The 21,709-nt window shown below is 41.4% G+C and overlaps 1 protein-coding gene across 1 annotated transcript; it reads right to left on the bottom strand.

The window, feature by feature from the left end:
* Positions 1-482: 482 nt before the first annotated feature.
* On the bottom strand, positions 483-19,774 carry rmp24 (ribonuclease MRP subunit p24). Its single transcript, XM_075449428.1, has 5 exons — positions 19,473-19,774; positions 14,003-14,025; positions 13,151-13,371; positions 2,000-2,193; positions 483-1,692 (listed from the first exon to the last, which is right to left on the bottom strand). The coding sequence occupies exons 1-5, from the start codon at positions 19,565-19,567 to the stop codon at positions 1,530-1,532; spliced, it is 696 nt and encodes a 231-aa protein (XP_075305543.1). The 5' UTR covers positions 19,568-19,774; the 3' UTR covers positions 483-1,529.
* Positions 19,775-21,709: the final 1,935 nt, after the last annotated feature.

Genomic DNA, 21,709 nt, shown 5'->3' with positions numbered 1-21,709 from the left:
ATACGAGATATTTACCGATTATGAGACAACAGACCCCTTTACACCTGCTTGTTCATGTCCAAACAAAACGACTTTTTTGAGATGAACTCAAGTTTTACCTCGGTCCACCGCTTTGTGCCCGGTTTGAGTCATTGTACAGCTTTGTGTGGACAATTTAAATTTCTTTGTGTCTTTTTGTTGCAACATTGCTTATTTATGTGGCCATTTTCCTCTCTGTGTAGTCACATTTTTTCTATTTTAGATCATCTTTGTTTTTGTGGTACTTTAATATCTCTGTAGTAATTTGACTTTTCAACGAGAAATAGTGACAGTTGTTCAAATAGAGGCCCCTTGGACCCTGGCCCTGTGAGTCCTACCAGAATATTCAACAGTACATGCCTCTGTTGTCAGGACAAAAATAAGAGTTGGAAAGACACACCTTTATGATAAATGCGTATCACGTGAGTGGACAAAAAAAAAAAAAAAAGAAGCTGCAGAGTAAGAACAGACATCACAGTTTAATAAAGTGAAAAGTTTTAAGAGAATCACAGTGAGTTGGATAGAAATGTGAGGTATTTCAGAATTTAAACACAAACTGTTCATTATACAGCAGATAAAACGGCACATAATCAGGCAGTACAAAATGCAGTAGCTGCATTAAATATTCCTGTTCTTCACAAAATGCTGAAAATAGTAACCTTTCACAAACACATAGTCAAGGAAGTACTGAAGCAAGAAGTGTAAAGCTCAAACAACTATGTTTATCAAGTCTTTCTGTACAGTTTTTATGCAGATGTGCCTGTGCAATGTAAACAGCACCTGGTGAGTCTTAAACTACACTGTAAACACAAATACAGTCATTGGTGACTTGTATTTTCAAATTTGTATGCAAATAAAAAAAAGCAAGTCTCAAAATATATAATATATGTACTTCTGTGAGCGTGTCCTCTTTATCATATACCATTACTATTGAAATTACACAGACACCTCTTCAAACTACAAACAGCAAAGAGCTGTTACAGTCGATATATGCAAAACATTTACATCACATGGTCTGACTAGCAATTAGATTTTTTTTCCACATCGAAATGTATGATTTTTAACTTTAAGAAAAATGGAGGATATTGGAATTTAAACCAGCTTCTCATGCCACACATGATACAGTGTGATGCTGCAGCATCTACAAATAAAGAAGAATTATTTCCAAACAATCTGCTCACTGCGACCACTCCAGTTTAGGAGCTCAGGAGTTTAAGAGGCATGTTATAAATTAGACGGGAGAAGCACTCCCCTCTCTCTGTGACCCAGCAGAAGATGCGGCAGCTGATTAATAGCTTAATGCTCCCAGTTATTACTGCAAGGATTCCAGGAGCGCCATTTCAATCAGCCCAGCAACAGTACAACCCTTCACACAGCGGCTCGGGAGCTGAAGCCAGTTTCTGGAGTTCCCCCTTAGCCTTAGCTGTAAACGGGTTACAACGTAGGACTACTCCCATGTTTTTTTTTTTTTTTAAGAGTACCAATACAGAAAAAGATCATTTGGGAGAACTTCAAAGTGAGGAGAGAAAATCTTTCAAGCCCCCCTTCTTGCTGCCCTGGTTGTCCTCTCGCAGGAGAATCTTGCTGAGACGCTGGACGACCCAGTTTTTCGGTTTAGAGGAAGACTTGGAGGAGGCTGAGCTTGACCCTGAGACGTTGGAAGAGATGGAGGACCTGGGGGGAGAAAGAAGAAGATCGGGAAAAGAAAAGATCAGATAAGAGTTAGCTGAGATTTTGTTGCTTACAGGAATTGTTCAGTGGGCTGAGAACCAATATATGATCTCGCAATCCAACAAGCAAAAATCGCGCTGCTACATTGCTTTTTTCATGATGAATAGATAAACTTAATCATTTAGATCCTTGCAGGCCTAACACATCATCCTCTCGGATTTCTCTGACTTCCTCAAAGTTATCCAATCAACATCATGCTGTCAATTCTGGCTCAGGAGATATTAATAGTAGCAACTATCATACAACTTACCGAGGTGTCTGAGAAGGAGTCTTGTCTTTGCTGGGAGTCTTTGGGGTCGTCGTGTTGGATCTGCTGCTTGACTGAGGGGTCTTGTATTTGCCGACACTCCCTGGTGTGCTGTGGGTCTTCGAGAAGGTGGCTATAAAATCCCTGTTCATCCCTTGGTGTCTGGATGTCTTACTGCAAGCATGGCAGGTGGCCATCTGGGATAATGAGAGGAAAGGAACATCCATTAATACTGCATGGCCTGCATCTATATTCCTCTCACAAAGAAGTTTTGAGGTGAAAGGATACAAGACTTTCCCACAAGAATAACCTGGTGGAAATTCAGCAGTTTTAAAAAAATTTTTTTTTAAAGAAACTACTTTTGTATATGATCTATCTATATACTAACTGATGTAAATATGTAAGAGGTTGAGGCTTTTGTCATTCAAGTTATTTTCCTTTCTCGACCCCATTATCGTCACGGCTGCCCGACTCTCAGGGACACACGCATTTGTTGTGACTTTGTCGGGTCTTTGCAGTGACAGGTGGACTTTAGGGACACACAGGGCAGGTAAAGCAGCGGCTGTGGAGGGCCAGTGCTCTACAATGAGTGCCTCTCCTATGCCCCAAGTGACGCAGGCGAACAAAAGCCCCTCTCACGTCAGCCACATATACAGCCATCTCACAGCTGAGAAATAGTTTACAATGCAGCCCAGCGAGCAAATTCACCAGAGGACACCGACTTAACAGCTGAGACTCTTCCTGTGGTCTTGCCAAACATTCTTCTACCTGAACAATTGCACAGATATGAGAGGGGCAAGTTGAGACTGTTGCTGTGCAGTTTCACCTATTCAGGGTGCAGATGCTATAAAATTGTCAGTCAGCCCGCTTTGAAAATTCCTTTTTGTTTTTATTTGAAATTTACGACATTGGGTAAGTTTACTCATGCCTGGACTTAAAAAGATAAAATCAAGACAATTTCCTGACACATTCCACACGTGCAGCTGAAACATTTACCGCAATGACAAGCATGTAGATGCTTGTGAGAGTCACAGGGCGCATTTCCCTGTTTATAAGATCCTCATGATTCAAATCAACAGTGAGCATCTGAGACCCTCCACTCGTGTTTCAGTAAACAGTACAGTGCATGTAGTTAGACTTTGGAAAAAAACAACAGTGCATTGCACTCACGCGCACGGTTATGAAATCCTCAGTAATTAAATAAGAACTTAATAGGTTACTCATTCAAACTTTCATAACACAAACACTTTAGTAGAGCTAAAGCAGAATAAAGATAACTGCTAAGACGCACCACAATCATCAGACAAGAAAACGTTTTCTCAATTTCAGCACATTAAAGGCTATCAGATTATCAAGAAGATGAAACTCCTCTGAGTAAAGGATGAGCTAAAGGGTTTGTTTTCAGTTGCAGTAACAAGCCTCAACTAAGTTATTCAGCAGAAATGAAAAGCGAATTTAACTTTTCTTCCTGAAGGAAACTTTCCTTGATTCTGGAAAATTCAATACGTTGTTGATTAAAGATCCTTCAAAATCCCTGCCGGATCCTCACTAACTTAAATCCATCACGGACACAAGTCGTCCGAGCCGCAGGAGGATAAAACTGGTTAGAGCGAGTTACCAATGAGTGGGTCAGCCAATCTGAGCAAAGCCGTTGACAGCCCTGAATGCTGAGGAGACGGAAAACTCACCGATACGAAGGTAGCCATTTCAGATTCTGACAGGTGGAGCAAGTGCTGGAGAGTTGGGTTTCGCTGAAGCAGAACCACTGAGTTCTTCTGTCTTTCTGCCTGACTGAGTGTAAAGTGTTTACAACGTGAGCCCGCATGTCCAGCTTTATAAAGACCAAACCCTGCAACTGACCCGCCCACCTCTGAGCAGGGGTGTGGCTCAAAGGAGGACTGACCAATGCTCTGCAGAAGGGCACTTCGAATAAACAAGAGCACGTGAAACTAATGAAGACTTTATCATTTCTACATGTAAAAAAGTTCTACATTCTGACTGAGTTAAGCTGCATTCATTGACAAAGAGGGAAAATATTACATGATCTCAGTTCTGCACACACACAGAACACTGGATACAATGCTGTCAGAAAACAAACAAAACAAAATATGGAAATAAGATTTGCTCTGTGTTTTTTCCAATATTACGGCCTTTATTCACACTGCAGAGATAATTATGTTTAACTCATAAATAGGCAAGCCTCTTATAACAGTAGAAGAAAGCTCGTCTTTGAAAGGGGAACGTTCGACAATAAAAATCCATCAAACTTATCTCTCCTGAATTAACCACCAATTGTCTTCAGTTAGCAAAGCACAAGCGATAATAATCGCAATCACTGTATAGGAGGAAGTAAGTCGGAGATATGCTAATGACGCAGATAAGGCTGGAACAGTGTTTCGTATTCAACAAGGGTGAAATTAGTTGGGGATTACAAAGCAATTCATACTTATTCAGGGACACAGGATCTGCAGTGTCCTCAAGCATGAAGAACTGCAGTAATATTACAGAGACAGGATGGAATACTAGCGGTACCAAATTCTGGTTTTAATAGGTATTTTAGAGAAGTAATAAAATTGCAGCGGATAAGCGACACTCCACTGAAAGACCTAAGTGTGAGTGCATAGAAGGAAGGACCCGTGCTGCTATAAAGCCTTGAAACCAAACACTGAGGGTGAGTCCAGGGTTCAGTCTTCATAGTTAAAACAATATCTGCAATTCACAAAAAAACAAACTAAATTAGGTTGGTTTTCATCTTGGAAACCTGCTGACACTTGAGTCCTTTCACGCAGAAAGAATATAATATGAAATCATTTACAAAGCCCTCCGAGCATCTAAGCACGTCATTAGATGATGACAACAGGATTTCAACAAAAACAACATGTTTATTTTGAGAGATTTCAAGTTCTCAGAACATCCACAGAGAGGTGATTTCAGTAGTGGAAGTTGGTGACGCCCTGCAAGGAGACAAAATGATAGAATGTAAAAAAAAAATGTCCCTGAGGCATAACACATTTGTTACGTTTGATAATGGAACCGTTGTAGACAAAGGAATGTGCTATTCAGCTGTAAGTAAAAAAATTAAAAAAATGCCAGGAGTGAGAACACACATTTGGCAACATAGATAATTTAAAGACATATACACATCTTTAGCAATCTGCCCCTGTCAAGTCTGCTGTGCATCCGATACTAAAGGAAAGCATTTGACAAATGATACAGACAGCCATTGACGCACGTACATCGTTTCAAATTTTACCTAATTCCATCCATCTCAACATATTTCAAAGTGATGTGATAAAACCTTCCCGTCAATAGTTCTTGTTATTCCCGTTACAACAAACCAATTTCCTCCTGTGGATCATTAAAGCTTCATCTAATCGAGTCAAACAGGAAAATGGAGGTAAGAGCCAAAGAAACACTGTTTGCTCTCATCACTGTAAAACATGCTTTACAAACTTTTACTGATTCAAGTTGTGGAGATTTAGGACATTTCTACAAACAAACAAGTACCAAAGTGGGAGATGATAGGGGATGCAACTTTGTAAAACCCAGCGCGTGGCTTATAGTAGACCGGATGAAGCACAGACAGACAGCTGGCCACAGATGGATGTCTTCAGCTAAAGTGACCTCACATAGTTTATCCGCCTCTCCTCTCGTTAACACCTCTGGACCCACTTCCATCATCTGGCCCAAACTGAGCACTGATGTGACAGTCAAAGAAAAGAAACCTTTACCCAATGATTGCCACATCAGATCACCTTATCGGACAGCAACAATACCAAAAATGAACGCGGTCCACTCAAAAACACCGGCTCCGCAGAGCTTGGCATTGTTGATGAGAAATCGTAATAACCTGAAATCCAATCCAAACCATCACGTGTACCCGTTTAATTTACGCTAATCCTGCGACATGTTGTGCATGCACACGTGAGTCGGTGCTACGGAGGGAGCTGATTTTCTCATCTTGGGATCCTGGCAGCAGACAAACCTGCACGGTGGCCAATCAAGCATATGGCAAGAGTGAAATGTTGGAGCTTAAGGGCAGCGAGACGATAAGCGACAATCTACACACAGCTGGCGGAGCATGGAGCTGAAAAATCCAGGTTGAACATATGGTTAGACGAAGAATGATTTTAAAACTCAGGAGCAGTCTTTGTACTCTCAGGTCAGCCCTGACCCTTCAAAAACACTAATTGAGACGCCTGCCGTCTTCCTTGAGCGATATGCACGCTTGAGTTTTTGCTTAACAAAACGTGAGCCAACACAGATGGAAACAGTGACAGATGCACCTAACCGTGCAAATGCAAATATATCACTCGTGTTTAGCTCTGGCAATCATGCACGGTTCAGCAGTGTCAGCAACTGCTGTTAAACCTATAAATCATCCAAAAAAAAAAAAAAAAAGAAAAAGAAAAAAAAAAGCATGCCGTTATGAAGATGTATGTTGTTGGCAGCTGCTAGTTTAATGTCCATTGTGCAATTATGAAGACGGAACAGACTAATCTGTCAAGTCTCATGACGTCGCTGCATTAAAATGCATCCAATATTAGTTCTCGTGAATGCACGGGCTTGACAGCTTTCACAAAGGACTGAGGACTCTCATAAATATGACAACTCTTGACGGGTATGCACAGCTTTTTTGTGGATGACTCATACTGCCCAGTTACCATTTGTTGTGTTCTCTTAGAAGCAAGCTTGTGCTACAGTAAAATCTAAATCTTTCTAGAAGCTTCCAACTTTTTACACTTATGTTTTCCAGCATGTGACACGTATTCCCGAAGCGTGAGCGTATTCATACTGCATATGTAATTAAAATGGTCATGAGACTCAAAAAGCTGCATGTCAAATGGTGAGAGGACAAACCTTTACAGACACACAAACACACACGGACCCACATAAGTCAATTCTGCAGATGGACTCCTATATTTAGCCCCTGCTCCATAAATACCCCTCTTCCTGCCTTTCTCTCTGCTGCCAGAGGTCAGCTTAGGTTGATTAATTTGAACTTGGAAGCATGATACGCACAGGAGGATAAAGAAGAGTAGAATAACAGAGTGAGTAACAGAATTAGATGTCTGTTAACATCCGTAGTACAGATAATCAGCCCTAAAACGCTTATTAGCGCTAAATATTGAGACAGAGAACAAAAAACTGGAGCCACTGTGATTGCGAAAGTCATTTGAGAACAAATCTATACAACACAACAGACGCGAAAGCAGAAGGGCTGTTTGGAGGATCGATATTGAACAAAAAATAAATAAATAAATAAAATTAAAAAAAAAAAACTTTCCTCTAACCGTGGCCATTCACTGGGATTGGGAACAAGCAGCCCCTCAGTTACACTGTCTTTAAGCAAGCAGCCTGCTAAATGCAGGGAAACAAGATCTTAATGCAGAGCTGCTACACGGTGCCACAAAAAAAAAAAAAGAAAAAAGGAAGTAATATCCGCTCTCTTTCAGTCCATCTCTGCTGGTGTTGATAAAGGTCACATTTTATCCTGCATCACATGTGCAGAGCTGCCTCGAAACAAACAGAAAAGGTATCACAGCTTTAACTGATTTTCTTAAAGCGAATAAGTGGAGATATTGTCTGACAGAATAGATAAATTAAAGGAATTAATAATGCTTCTGGTAACTTTTTTATATCAAATCTATTAGTTTCCTGATGTGCATGCAGAGACCATGCTTTTTCATTCTCTCGCATCTGTGGTTCTGTGGTTTAAGTATACAGCAAAAAACAACACTCCTTAATGACCAAGACTATTCAGCATTTGTGACCTTTAAGTCTAGAAAATAAATTGAATCCACTGACAAAACTTTATTTTCATTAATCTCTGGAGGATCTCTGAGAAATCCTTCCTGCTAAAATGCGCATACATATTTATGGAGGGGTAAATGTCTGTGCTTCAGTTCACAAACTGCCTTTGACCCGGAGACACACCTGAAGCACCCAGCTGCGTTTCAGTTTGCAGCTGTGCAAAGTGCAGAGGAATGAACAAAACAGCTTGGAGACGGATCCGTATTTAGAAATTCCTGATTATCATAAGTGGTGCTGCACAGTGCTTATGTGGCTGTGTGAGAGATATGCACTGAATGCCATTAACATGCTCACATGCTGACAGATTCAGTTACAGGAGAGATGTGCTACAAATGCTGGTGAGTCAGAGGATCCAAAGACCCGCGGTTTCCAGGGGATGTCAGTTCTTACTGTATACGTGCATATTACCATGCTTTAACTGCTTCACTTAAATCCAAACAGTTGAGTTGGCAAATGAGTGTTTCCACTTCCCACTGAGTCCCATTTCTTAGCATCTAGCCATTCTTTTCCCCGACAAGTCACCCTGTTATGTGACGATGTACGTGACGCCCTCCCTTGCAGTCGTGGAGCTCTTCCTGTTCTCTGAGATTAAATTGGCAAAGCACCACACGGACAAAGCTGCCTCACGTTTCCTCTAATCTTCGCAAGGGGCATATTTTCCTTCAAAAATGAATATGAACGAATGGTGCGGCAAAGCGGTGGCCACAAATGGAAGAAAAAGGGGGAAGTGATGAGTTGAAGTGAAATGATGAGTTGAAATGTTCAAATGAACATCTTAACAAGCCAGATGGATTTTGAGAACTGAACCACAGTGGACTGATGCAGTAAAAAATTTAAAATACGAGTGCAGAATTTCCTTAAGACAACCACTCGCTGACTGTTAAGCAGAGGGCTGGATCAATCGTACTTTGGGTGTTGTGCTGCAGCCAGAAACATATGGGAAAAAAAATAAAAAAAGAACTCAGATACCATTATGGGGGGAAAATTTCTTGGATTACTACAAATGCCAATTAAAACTATTGCAAGCTGCAATGCTTTTTAAAGGAGAGTCAGTAGGTACTGACCATTACTTTTTCCATCTTGTTATCTCAAAAAGATGATGGATATAGTTCAAAATGTTAAAGAAAAAAAAGGCAATTTTGCTTAAAATATTGTGATGCAAGGTTTCATCTTTAACTTGCATGCCACACTGTACTCGTTTAAGAAGCAAAATAACTAGAAAGAGTAAGAGGTAAACTGAGCGCTGGCAATGATTTGATTAACATAAACAAAATTCATTTGATGAGCCGAGGAGATAATCAAACTTAAAAAGCCCCTGTTGTGAAAAAACAACTCTGCTGGGAACAATAAATGTATTCTCGAGGAGTAAAAAGGCAAGCAGGAAAGAGGGGAATATGTTGTTCTTCTTCGCTCCATTTAGGGTCTCTCTGTCCCTCTCGTGAGGCTGCAATTCAACTTATTTCCATATTCGCTGCTAGATAACCTGCCCAGCATGCATAAACATATCTGATTTATAATAGCTCTAAGACACAGCTCCAGAGCTGAGGAAAGCCTATCACGCAGTGGCATCCATTCCAAGGGCAGCGCGCATACACACGTCCCAAAGGGAAAGCAATATGGTGTGAAATGAAGGGGATTTACAGCCTGAAGTATAAATACTCCAAACAGCTCATGTGTGGGAGTGTAGCTGTATATGCATCGGTCATGTTTCTGTCGGACATAAATTGACCGTAAATACCCATGCAAATACATCGCAGGCGCACGACGTTTGCAGGATGTAGCATTTTATCAAGAATGACTAAAAATAGATTATGAATGAAATTCGACTTGTAGAAAACACCTAAAACAAATTAAAATACTGTAAGATTAAAGAAAAGTGATGAAATTTATTACTGTAGCAGATCAAAGTGTCTCACAACAGCCCCCCAAATTAATTTAAAATCAATATTAGATGTTCTCAAAATCAGTAGGATCACAGTTAGGCTTGAGTACCAGTCCAAAATACATTTGTTAAAAAAAAAAACAACTTGTGGCTGATGATCACCAGGGTGCAAAGGGTGACAAAGCAGTCTCTAAAATCCACAATCAGCCAGACTGTACACAAACAGATTTAAGTGCGTTGTTATGCTTCTCGTGAAGGGGCAACCAGCAAAGATCAATCTAATTACAAGATGTGTAAAAAGAAGCCCATTTAAAATATATATATATATATATCTACATATGCAACATGTCACTGAAGCATTAGAATTTTATCCCATTTGTGCAACATCGTGGTTGTAGTATTATGATTTGGGGTGCTATTCCCTACTGGAGCAGAATGCTAATAAGTTAAAACACGCAACACAGAGCTGCTGACTGGCTGGCTGGTTAATAACATCATTGAGAGCCAAACTCGTAATTCCTTCATCACATATTGGCTGAACAAACTGATATTTGCTATCGTTCCATTACTTTGTGTTTTGTTTATGCTTCTGGTGACTAACATTCAGACCTGTTGCTCATATGTGCAATATTTCACCAGTGTTTGAGCTGTACTGGCTGTTATCAGTGCTGTACCAATGGTGCATGTTGAATGCCAATTAGAATCGGGTTTCCTTGTCAGGATACAAAACCTTAAACAAAGTATTGGTGGAACTTTTTTTCTTCACTAAAAATGTCAGACAGAACAGGGCTGAACACAGAATGCAGGAGGGGAGTTACTATGAGACGGTATTAAATCCCTGGCCCTCTAAAGGACTTCCTGTTTGATGTGCGAGGCACCAAGGAGTCGTGATTATCCTCAGATGGCCTATACTGCATCATATAATTGTCTCGTTTGGTGCTCATAATAAATGAAAACTTTCTACCACAGACACAGTGCTTATATTACTTCGTAAAGAGGCAGTATGATTGTTGAGCATGCTTACACGTGCGTACAGCGAGTGTGCATGTTAGGTACACCTGCGTGGTGCCTTTCAGTAACAAAGAGCAGTATGTCCCTGCATCCAGCACACGAGAGGAATCTGTTTTCAGGCTGTTGTGCAGAGTCCCTCTTCCTGCCGTGGTTGCTATGATCTGTTCATCAGCATGGAATCAGGGAGCTAAAGAAAGGAAAGCATTCCAAATGCCTCCTCTTATCTTCGCCGCACCAATCACTTTGCTCCTGTCCCCTGACCGAGCACAGGTGGACGCCAGCTCGCATACAGCGACGTGTATGTGGCCAGACTCGTTGCCTCTTGACCAGCCAGTGACCATGAAAACAAAGTAAAAATACCTTGTGGGACATTCCTGGGGTGTATTGGTTTACCAGGAAGTCACGTGATGATACAACATCGACTTTCTCCATTATGATGACTGTTGACACATGAGTAAGAGGAGAACTGCACAGTCACTGGTGAGTGTCTCGAAACGAGACCTCAGTGTAAACACATAGCATAAGGGCAGCAGTGTAAGAGTTCAGCAGGTCCATTATTCGTTATAGTCGTGACTACAGCTATGCTCTTATAATTAAGTCCAATTTAGTTCAAAACCCATTCATTGTTTCAGCTGTTTCATCAATTCAATTTAATCAAATTTTTTAATAAAGTTTTTTTTTCTTCTTTTTTTTACTTCTTTCTGCTGTGCTCTTCTTCCCTCTACTTTTTTCATTTCTGCTCCCTTAATCCATCTTCATCTACCTATTTACCCTCAGGATCAACGCATATATTGTAAAGAATGGCATCAGTGGGCTTTGTGTGGTGAATACTTGCAAAGCAACTGAACCCAACCAGATTCTAATTAAGCATTAGCATTTCCACTTAAAGCTGAATTAGGTAGAGGTCAGATCATCAGAGGGGCTATTGCTTTTCTCCAATCACAGCTAATGGATGCAGGAGGAACAAGCCTATTCCTGTGTTTTTCCACCATGTAAGAGTGGGTGGGTGATGACCAAAACACGAGGTCTGATTTCTCACTACTCAGAGCCATCCATTAATAAAACAGAGACAAAAGGAGCACTGCAACAACATACAGGGCTAAAGGATATAACAATAACACCATTAGTGTTAACAAAGCACAGATTACCATCATTAGTTCTGTAACATTTAAGCCTAATGGCTTCACTAGAAAGGCTGCAGTGATGACTGGAGCACCATAACAAAAGCACACGCTTCCTATGGAATGTATATGGATAACTTTGCCAATCTAAACAGCAAAAATGAACGATGATAACATTTCAAGAGTAAATGTAGGGCTTCTTCAGATATAATTAGTAATTTAAAAAAAATATATAATTATTATTATTATTTTTTTTTTTTACCTGTAAGCAGTTTTCAGAACCATACATTACCACAGGTTGGGCTAAAATGGATCTTATGGATTTTATTCCCCTCATCAATATACACACAATGCTGCACAATGACAAAAACAAAACAACATTTAAGAATGTTTCATAAATTGATCGAAAGTAAACACCTAAAAACTTGCCACCCAAATATTTTACTTAGCAGCTTTTTGTAGCAATGTTTGCTTGGCACATCCTTCATAGGGAGGTTTCCCCCACAGGCATCCAGAGATGCTTTACTAAAAGTTGAGGTCCAGACTTAAGCAAAGCCAATCAAAGACTTTCAATAGGCCATCCTTGTGTTAGCTGTTGACATTTCAGGTTTCCGCCTTCAAGTACAAAACTTTAAAAGTGAAGGGATGGATCAAATGAGGTGATGCTTCTTTCTTTTTATTAGAGTAAAGAAATTCACTGTCCACTGATAAGAAAATAAGGAAGCTTTCCAGTCTATTTCAGAGGAACCACACTGTGTGCATGGAAGTTGAAAACACAAATTAGCGAACAAGCTCTAAAACTGAAAATAGGGACGCAGTGATACAACTTTTTTTTCAAACCGATACGATACCAATACTTGGATCTGAGTACTTGCCGATACCGAGTACTGATGCCAATCTTTTTAATAGATCTCATCGCAAAAAGTTTACACAGTGGTGCATTCACAGTAGTCAGTATGTTTTTAACAACATATTTTCCTAAACTGTCAACACTTTTGGAAGGTTAACCTAATAAGTTCCATCTTGCATTGAAGGCAATTCACACGTTCTGCATCAGCAAAGCCTGTGCGACATAAACTTGGTCATTCTCCCCCAGTTCTAAAGCACAATCACTGAGGACCCTAATCTTTGTTATATAAGGGGTTTACAGATCTCAGAGTGAAGACCACGTGCACCATGTATCTGGAAGAAGTTTCCAGGGAACATTACACACTCATTTCCTTCAAAATCAGGACTCACGCTTGCTGTTGTCTCTGAGTAAATGTTCTTTGGAGTAAGAAAGGCTTACAGCTACACCTGTGGGGTTGTGTCGTTTTGTCTTCTCACCAGTACTGAGGATGACTTCTGGAAGCGAAGCAGCAGATTTTTCTGCACCAGACTCAGGCGTTTCCCTCTGGCCTTCCTGAGCAGGATGCTCTGCACCCTTGCCGATGGACGCTGCTTGGGCCACAGCCGCACCCGATGATTATCAGGCTTCAGCCATTGGTAACAATATGGACACACGGATGCGTTTTGCAACAGATAGGAGAATTTTTTCTTCCGTTGTGCTGAAATGGAAAGAGGCATATTATCGAACACGTATCATTCATACATTTTGCAGGTAGTCAAAAGCTCAATGTTAGAATCCGGAGAAAGGTTCTGTGCAAAGACTCTGCTCATAATTACAGAATCCTTCATTTCATTCGCATAGAAAAACAGACCACATTTTAGTGCATTTGTCAATTGAAAGAAAAAAAAAAAAAGTCAAATCAGCAGTTCCTGGAACAGGACGTTATGTTCCCAAAAATCTGCCTCTGACCAAACTTCATCCAACTCTCTAAAGGGACCAATCCCCGAGCTATTTGAAGGAGAAAAGCCTGAACGGCTTCGCTAAGCTGCAGCTCGGTCTACTGATGCGGTTTTGGCTGACATGGGTCTGAGAGTGTGTGTGTGTGTGCGTGTGTGTGCGCACGTTTGATCTCGCCCCGCAGTCTGCTACAAACAGCTGGATGACTGTGTGCGTTTGACTGAGGATTTCTGAGGAGTTCTTGTCAGCCTTGACAAGCTGATGAAAATGTCTTACTCACTACCGCATTCCATATACAGAATGTGGTTGTTACACTTTAAGATATCTCAGAAGAAAACAAGAATTTCAGATGAAATGGGGGACTGTTCAGTGCTGCAAAGATCTCAACTTACCATTTCCCTTCAGAGGCCACTGCCTAGATAGGAGGAGAGAGAGAGAAGATCAAAAATCATATCAGATCAAATCATACAAGAGAAAAATAAAATTGTAATAGTAAAACATATTCTAATACATAAAATCTCTTTAGCAGATTCATTTTATAACAGACTCAAACTCTGGGGAAAAAAAAAAAAATGCTTTTGTATGCAATTCAACTTGAATATTCATACACTTTAAAAAGCTCCTCTCAAATGACATCACTGTACCCAATCACTCTGTTCCAATGTGATAAACAAGGTATGAGAAGTGAGAAATAATACCTCAATTCTATTCTTGCATGAAATAATTGTGTCATGTGCACCGCATACGTTTGTGGAAACAACAAACCCATTACAAGATGGAAAAATCAATTTAGAAAAAACATTGTTTGTCGCCAACATCAATTTCCATTATGTGTAGTGGAAAACACGCCACCGGAAAAGCAGAGGGGTCTCTCCCAAGCAATATAGGGCATCACACAAAACTATTTATGGCTTCGCCTCTCAAAAGGGCTGCTTCCACTTATAGAACACTCTCAATGAGATATTTGTGCAAACATTTCAACCAAACCCCAGCTAAGCCCACTAAAATCAGACTCAAACTGGGGCTTAAACTGGGGAGGGGATATTTGTTGTCTGGCCGCACGTGCAACAGAGACAGGCGGGAACGAGGCTGTGTGCTTATGGAAATGCGGAGGAAGCGAGGGGTCAACTTTAATCTGGACTTGACCCGTGGACGGGTGGCGACAGCAGCATCTGTTGACACTCCAGTTGCATTTTCAACCATGTCATATGTGAGATGGTGGGCTGTAATGCTGGGTGAGGTTTGAATGCAGCTGGATGCATATCTGCCAAAGTTACCCTTGGTATGAGTCACTGATCCTTTCCAAATCTAATAATCAGTGGCTGGATTAAAATGTCAGATTATATAGATGCTTTGTCAGACTGTACTGGAAGTGACGACAAAGTTTGGGTTGTCAGTGAGATGGAGTGTGATTCTGCAAACAACTGACAATGACTCATGGACCTCGCACCGTTCCAAAAACACTTAGCGGGCTGCTCAGAGAGCCATCAAAGAGTGAAAAATGTCAGATTCTTGGGGAATTCTGTTTTCCTCCTGCTCCCGTGATGAGCCAGCCCTCGCAAACCGCATACCGCAGAGACACATGCATCTCCTTTTAAGTGCATACTTAGCTGTGGTGATAAACACTAAAGATTTGGACCCCTAACATGAACTGCTGACAGCTGGGAAATGCAATCGGGAGAGCTGTGGCAACTATGAAAGGGTGATAAAAACTATTTAATTAGAGACGGTAGTACCGTCTGAGGCAAGTCACTGAAAATGAAGAGCATTATGAACATTTTACTGCTTCCGTAAGGGGATAACATTGTGCTTACTGTAAGGAACATTCACTGATAAGTAGAACTCGTTTAGATATTTAGACCAAGTTTCAAGGCCCACAGAGTGGTAACGCTCTACAGTACATCATTCTGTAATAAAGATAGGCTTGGTCCCATTTATGAAATGGACATGGAGGGGAGAAAAAAAAAAAGAGAGAGAGAGATCAGCAGGAGCCTCCCAGTCTGGGGCTCATTTGAACACGCACAGATATCTGCTGAGATGTTAACATAAGTGATACTGCCCAGAAAGAAATGAGCACCAACGGTGGATAAAGGGGTTGAGCGGAAAGAGGTGGTAGCAGACCAGAGAAAACACAATAACTGGAGTCTGGTTAGGGATGCAACAGGTGAATGGTGTTTCATTAAAATATGTAAGACTGAAAGACTAATTCACCAGGAAATAGCCTTTGCTGTCAAAAACTAACATTAAAAGCAAAACTAGACTTGGGCTTTTAAGAGTAATGGGCTCTGGACGGATGAATCAATGATACGGGTTTCCTCACAGTGACAGCACACGCGTGTGGTACAGACCGAAGAGAGCTTCCAGCAACTGTGAAGAACGCTGGGGGAAACCTTTTGGTTTGAGGTCGCTTCCCTGCTTAGACGCTGAGCAGTTTACGTTTGTTGATTTCACCATGAATTTGTATCATATCAAAGAGTGCTTAAAAAAAAAAAAAAAAACGCCGTGAGACAATATATCTGAGAGTTGCAGTTGAGTTCAACATTTTGACGAGATAATGGGGGGAAAGAAAAAGTCTTCGTAGCCAGATAAGGGAGGATGGAACAGGCAAAGGTCTCGTTTGAGTCCCACTGAAATGTCGGCGGGAGGGTCCGAGATGGGCAGAAGATGCAATAAATGTCTAAAAGGTTTTGCGACTTGCATTGAAGGGTGGTCAAAAAGATCAGAAAGCAGACGTCGAAGAGTGGTTAACAACTTCGTAAAACGCCAACAAGACACAATTGTTGCCCAAGAGGGCAACAAAGACAGGAGAAATAGACCAAGGGCGCACTGAAAAACATTACATTATTTATAGTTTGCATGATAAATGATTTAAAAGCAAATGTTCCATGTGGCTTTGTGTATGATTTGCTTTTTCTTTTTGTAGGCGCCGTTTCAAAGAACTTGTTCAAATATGTATGTGAAAAATTTCAAGCAGGAAGAGTTGAGGAAGAGTTATATCAATAGAAGAGTAAAAAAAAAAACAGATGTAAGCTCCGTGTAATACACAAAGACTTGAGGCTACTTAAAAACCAAGCCATCGTTACATTGTTTGTCCAACAGACAATGTGCATATTTTAGTCATCAGTACACTAAGTCAGGCTCTGGTTGCTTACTAGAAAAAGACTCACTGGTCTGGCAACATGAGCTATATTAGTATGACATCACCTCACATGCAAGGACACAAACACTCACATGAAGCAAGCCATCGAGTTCATTCAATACCCACCCCTCGCACACCTACCCTCACAAAAGAGTGATTTTACACAAGCCGGCACCAAACGTTGATACGGCTTTGCTGAAACACAGTAAGACAAGGACACGACTGCAGCCCCGATGCCAACAAAAAACACACAGCAATACATTCAGTCACCATCGCCCTGACAGAGGGTGAAGAAAGCAGCAGCAGTAGGAGGCAACACCATCTCCAATGTGGAGCGTTTAATGAGTAATGACACGAACCCACGAGACAAACACTCGAGTGACGTATGGGCCAAGTCTCCAACTAAGAGAGTGGAGATAGTGGAATAACTGAGAGAGGACGCCGAGGTTCCTACGGACAAGTCTGAAAAAATGCCAACGAAAACATTTACTTTTTTTTTTTCCTCTCTCATTTCTTGGATGAAAGAAGTCTGAAATCTGAATGCTTATCAATAATTTTGTACCAATTACGCTGCCTTTCATATCATCCCTTTGGCCGAAGCTCACTTAATTAGCTCATTGTGCCAAGTGTAGATATTGTCCATGGCTAATAATTGTGTCTCTTTCTGCCTGACACTTTGGCATGATAACAAGTTCGGTTTTGCACACAGTGGTCACTGGAATTTGCATCTCGCCAGCTGGGCAGCTATTCATAGCTGAATATGGTCAAAATGTTTTCCAATACTGCAGGCAGCCGTAGCCAAAAAGAATCTGGGGAACAGATCAGTGTCTAAACGTGGTCGTCGAGCTCGCGCACATCCGCAAAATGACTCCGAGTGGGGTTTCAATAGTAACTTGTGTTTTTGTTTCCATGTCTGGTTTTTGCCCACAAATTTCCTGGGGGGGGGGGTGACATGGCTATAACCAAGAACAACCACAAGAGTCTGCACGAGCACCGACATTTTTCCGTGATTTAGATGTAGTATTGCCCATCAGAGGGCGATTTAATAGCTTCAAAAGGGCAAGGTTTGAGTAAAATTACTGCTCTCGCGCTCTGCCATGCTGCAAAATTTTCTTTCAAGACAATCTGAAACCATGTAAGAGGTTTGACTCCCATCCCAGATTTTCATTCTTTCAGAGAACCCCAAGTAAAGAGGCAGTCTGTTATAGTTCTGAGACAAGAGGAAACAGAGGGGAAAGAAAAGGAAAAGAAAATATCAGTCGGTGCACTTCAGGGGCATGGGCTGCTGAGTGTGCTCTAGCCTGTGTGACAGGTATGATAACACAGGGGTGGAGCAATTGTGGTTTAGAGATCTTTCTTTTGCGAATAGTTGGGTTTTCTTCGCAAACTCTGACCCATACTCAGTGAACATGTATATCAGTCCATCCTGCAGTTGGATAGGTGCAACTTGGCCTTTGAACTTAATAGGTTTCGACATACGTAGTTACAGAGCAAGGCAATGACTCCTGACACACTGCTTTACAAAAACTATGTTGAGAAGTGAAAAAGAAAAAAGTAAGAAAAAGGAGGGTCATACTGACCAGGCCAGTTTAGAGCCCCGACCTCCACACAATAGGACAGGTTTGGGATGAGCGTGACAGAATGGAGCCGTACCGCTGACAAAAGCACAGCTGTTCTGAGGAGAGCGTTAAAACCGTATATTAGGAGACTGCAGCGAGGTACCTTGAAAATATGACGGACAGGATGGCCAAAGTCTGCAAAGTGAGCAATCAAAAACCTGATGTTTGTCACGTCTGCCTCATTAAGAAGGGATGCTTTTGAATTTATTGACACTGCAGTGTCAGGAAAATTCAAAACGCACTCGAATCAAATCGATCTTATTTCAATGAGCTTCCAAACTCAATGAGCTTTGTATTTTTGGTGGGTTCTGTGCACTGTGTGCACCTGTAAATGCAGATGGCCTACATGGAGATAAAGCCTTCCTCTTTCCTTATTACAGATGCACACAAAGAGTTGTAAACTGGAACTGCTGAGACCAATTGGAAATGACATTGACAACTGTTGTATTCCAATAGAAAACCAAAAGAATAAATAACAAGAACCAATGCTAATATGGACAGTTGGGGGTACTTTGCGTGTGTGGACACAAAACAGAGAACAGATGAGGCTTGCAGACTTTCTGGCTCTCCAGCTTGATGATTCGAGGTAATCGTCTCTGCTTGCATCACCTCTTTGCCTTGTGCTGCTCTCATTTTATGCTTGTTGAGAAAGTGCTAAAGACACCTGCACATGAGCAGCCACGGGACCCACAAATGGCTCACGTCCAGCTCAAAAATAAATCTCTAGTGGAATGAGAATATCTGCAGACACGCTGCACTCCCACTGGAAGGACCCAACCACGAATGACTCACACACACTTTGAGGCACATATGACTGAAATCACATCAAAAACTGAGACGAAGGCCTGAAATCTTAAAACAATACATCTTTACAGTGTAGTAGATGACTTTTGACGCCTCTCTGTGAAATATCCACGTTAAGAAACTAAATATCCAGTATACAGCAATAGAATACATGAAGATTCAACAGTTGAAGCCCACAGTCACTGGTCGAGTTCTTCCACCTAGCGCCTACATGCTGCTATTACAACAATACAGGACAGGCAGGTCAAGACTCATTTGAAAAGGTGCACTAAAAGTTGGATTATAAGCAAAGTTTCTTACAAGAAGAACCTGGACATCTCCGGGCACTTTTCCCGATACAGCAGGGACGCTTCTAGTAGAAACTGGGATGATCTCTCTTCAAGGGAAGGCTCCATTTTCGACGTTACACGTGAGGAAGTGAAACTGACAGAATTTCGTACAAGAGAATAGTTTGGAAACGTCTAACAAGCCACTAAGGTGGAAACCGAGACTTCAAAGAGCGTCCTGGAAACACAGCTGGTGCTGCAATCTAAGGACAAACCCAGAAATGTACGGATTTTAAGCTAAACGACGTACAGCCGCCGGAGTTTCAATATCTCCACTTTGGGTCGCGAGACTCTGACGTAGCTTGCCGTGCATTATGGGAGACTGAGTTAAATAAAGGGATACTACAGGGCGACCATGAGGTTGGTTAAATGTGATTAGGCTAGCCTAATTGTAAGATGTTATAGTTGACAAAAATACAACGTTTGTGATAAAACAATCATAAGAAAAGTATGTAGGCTCTTTTGAGTTTGCCTACTTGATACTGGATGTGGAAAACATCTAGAACTCTAGTTTCTAGATGTTACTGTCAGTGTAGTCTAGAGTGTATCTCGATTTCACTGTCAATGTAGCCTAGTGTCTAGACTATTAACCTTGTCAGCTGTTAGGTTTTACCAGATGTTATTTCTTCCTTTAGCCCCATTTGTCATAAATATGTGCAACCCAAAGCCAAGAGAAATGCCACCACATTAATTTATGACTTCTTAGATAGCCTCCAATTAAGCAATTACATTAGCTGTCGTCCCACATCTGTAGAACAGATATCCTTTGATGACATCATTCCTTGAATCTTATTGGAGAGTGAAATTGAGAGATACCATATTTCTGCATCCTGCACTTATCGGTGCGCTGGCAAGTGCCACAACATGATTGCAGTTGATATGTCCACAGTAATGCCACCTGACCAAGCCTCGATTGCTGTAAAACTCCTGGATTCAGTGAAATTGTTGCAGCAGGTCTAAAAGGGGATTCTGCGGAGAGAAAAGCAGCAAATAGTGTGAAATTGGATATTTTGGTTGAAGCAGCAGGGAGGGGGAGCTCTTATGAGCGCGCACCTATGGGCAGCCCTTCACCAATAGCAGAGGAATCAACCGGGTTAGACACACGCCCGGTGGAGCAGAGGCGTAACGGGACAAGAGGGGAGTTACGAAGAGATTTAGCTAAAAGCAAACGGGGATTTCATTCATCACCAGCGACAGTACAGCTCCTGCTCATCTCTTCCCAACACGCAGCACTGATCATCGGACCGGTGCGTTTTGCGCACATCATCCTGACCAAGGTATGTTTTCACGCCTGCATTTACGACAAAGACTTAGATTTCAATAACACATTTCAGACACACTATTTTTTGTTGTCATATTTGTTATGATTCGACTTGACTCTGACTGGGAAACAAATACTTTGACGACATCGTCTGTCATCATCTTCCCAATCACTTAAAAAAAAAATGTTTAAAGCTTAAAGCTGTTTAAAGCTGATGTAGTTATGGCACTATTCATGAAAGCGGTGGTGTAATTTAAAATCTATATTAATGATAATTTAATATCACCCGAGGCGAAGGTTGTGTAGTTATTTTTGCTATTGCGAATTCTGACGTCAGAAAAAAATTCCGTACAGGTTACACTTTTTTCCTTGTATCCGTGCGTGCGTGCGCGCTTGCGTTCATGTATAGATGGATGGGTGGAAGGGGGTGGGGGTTGAGTAGGCACTGAAGAGATAATAAATCACCGGACCATATAGAGCTTACAGAAACAGATGAAGAGACGGAGTAAGTCAAAGTGTGACGGGACTGCTCCTCACATAGTTCACTCGTAAATCTTCACTCTATGAGGCTTTGTCAGCCAGGCGCTTCAACACTGAATTGAAATAGCCGAGCGGTAAAGTGTAGTCCGCGGATAAAGGGATTCTCCCTCACTGCAGGACTAAACTGACTTGCGCGTCCGAAGGAGAGTCAGACAGGAAAATACGCAGATACGCGCGGGGACGTTGATGTGATGCTCAAAGTGTGGCCACAACCTCTCTTGCGTGAAGCTGAAATGAAATCGTTCCAGGAGAGCGATGGAAAGGTAGGCATTTTGCTTCTTTATCACTGACACCAAGGTGTCACTTTCACATAAGTGAACATTGTTGCTGTAGTGCGCCAACAATTCAGCCTGAATGACCAGACTTAAGGCATACTCCTCTCACAGTTTTCTCTCGTGACCTGTTTCATA

The sequence above is a fragment of the Odontesthes bonariensis genome, chromosome 18 (genome assembly GCF_027942865.1).
Source record: "Odontesthes bonariensis isolate fOdoBon6 chromosome 18, fOdoBon6.hap1, whole genome shotgun sequence".
NCBI classification, from domain to species: domain Eukaryota; kingdom Metazoa; phylum Chordata; class Actinopteri; order Atheriniformes; family Atherinopsidae; genus Odontesthes; species Odontesthes bonariensis.
Note: the sequence above shows the minus strand (reverse complement) of the source record. Positions and strands in the feature narration are given on the sequence as shown.

Excerpts from the sequence above, each read along its gene's own strand:
- rmp24 (XM_075449428.1), bottom strand. The coding sequence starts at position 19,567 with ATGGAGCCTTCCCTTGAAGAGAGATCATCCCAGTTTCTACTAGAAGCG. Across the intron at positions 14,026-19,472 it reads GAGATGTCCAGGTTCTTCTT|GCAGTGGCCTCTGAAGGGAA; the intron begins GTAAGAAACTTT and ends CCTCCTATCTAG. Across the intron at positions 2,194-13,150 it reads AGAAGTCATCCTCAGTACTG|ATGGCCACCTGCCATGCTTG; the intron begins GTGAGAAGACAA and ends TCATTATCCCAG.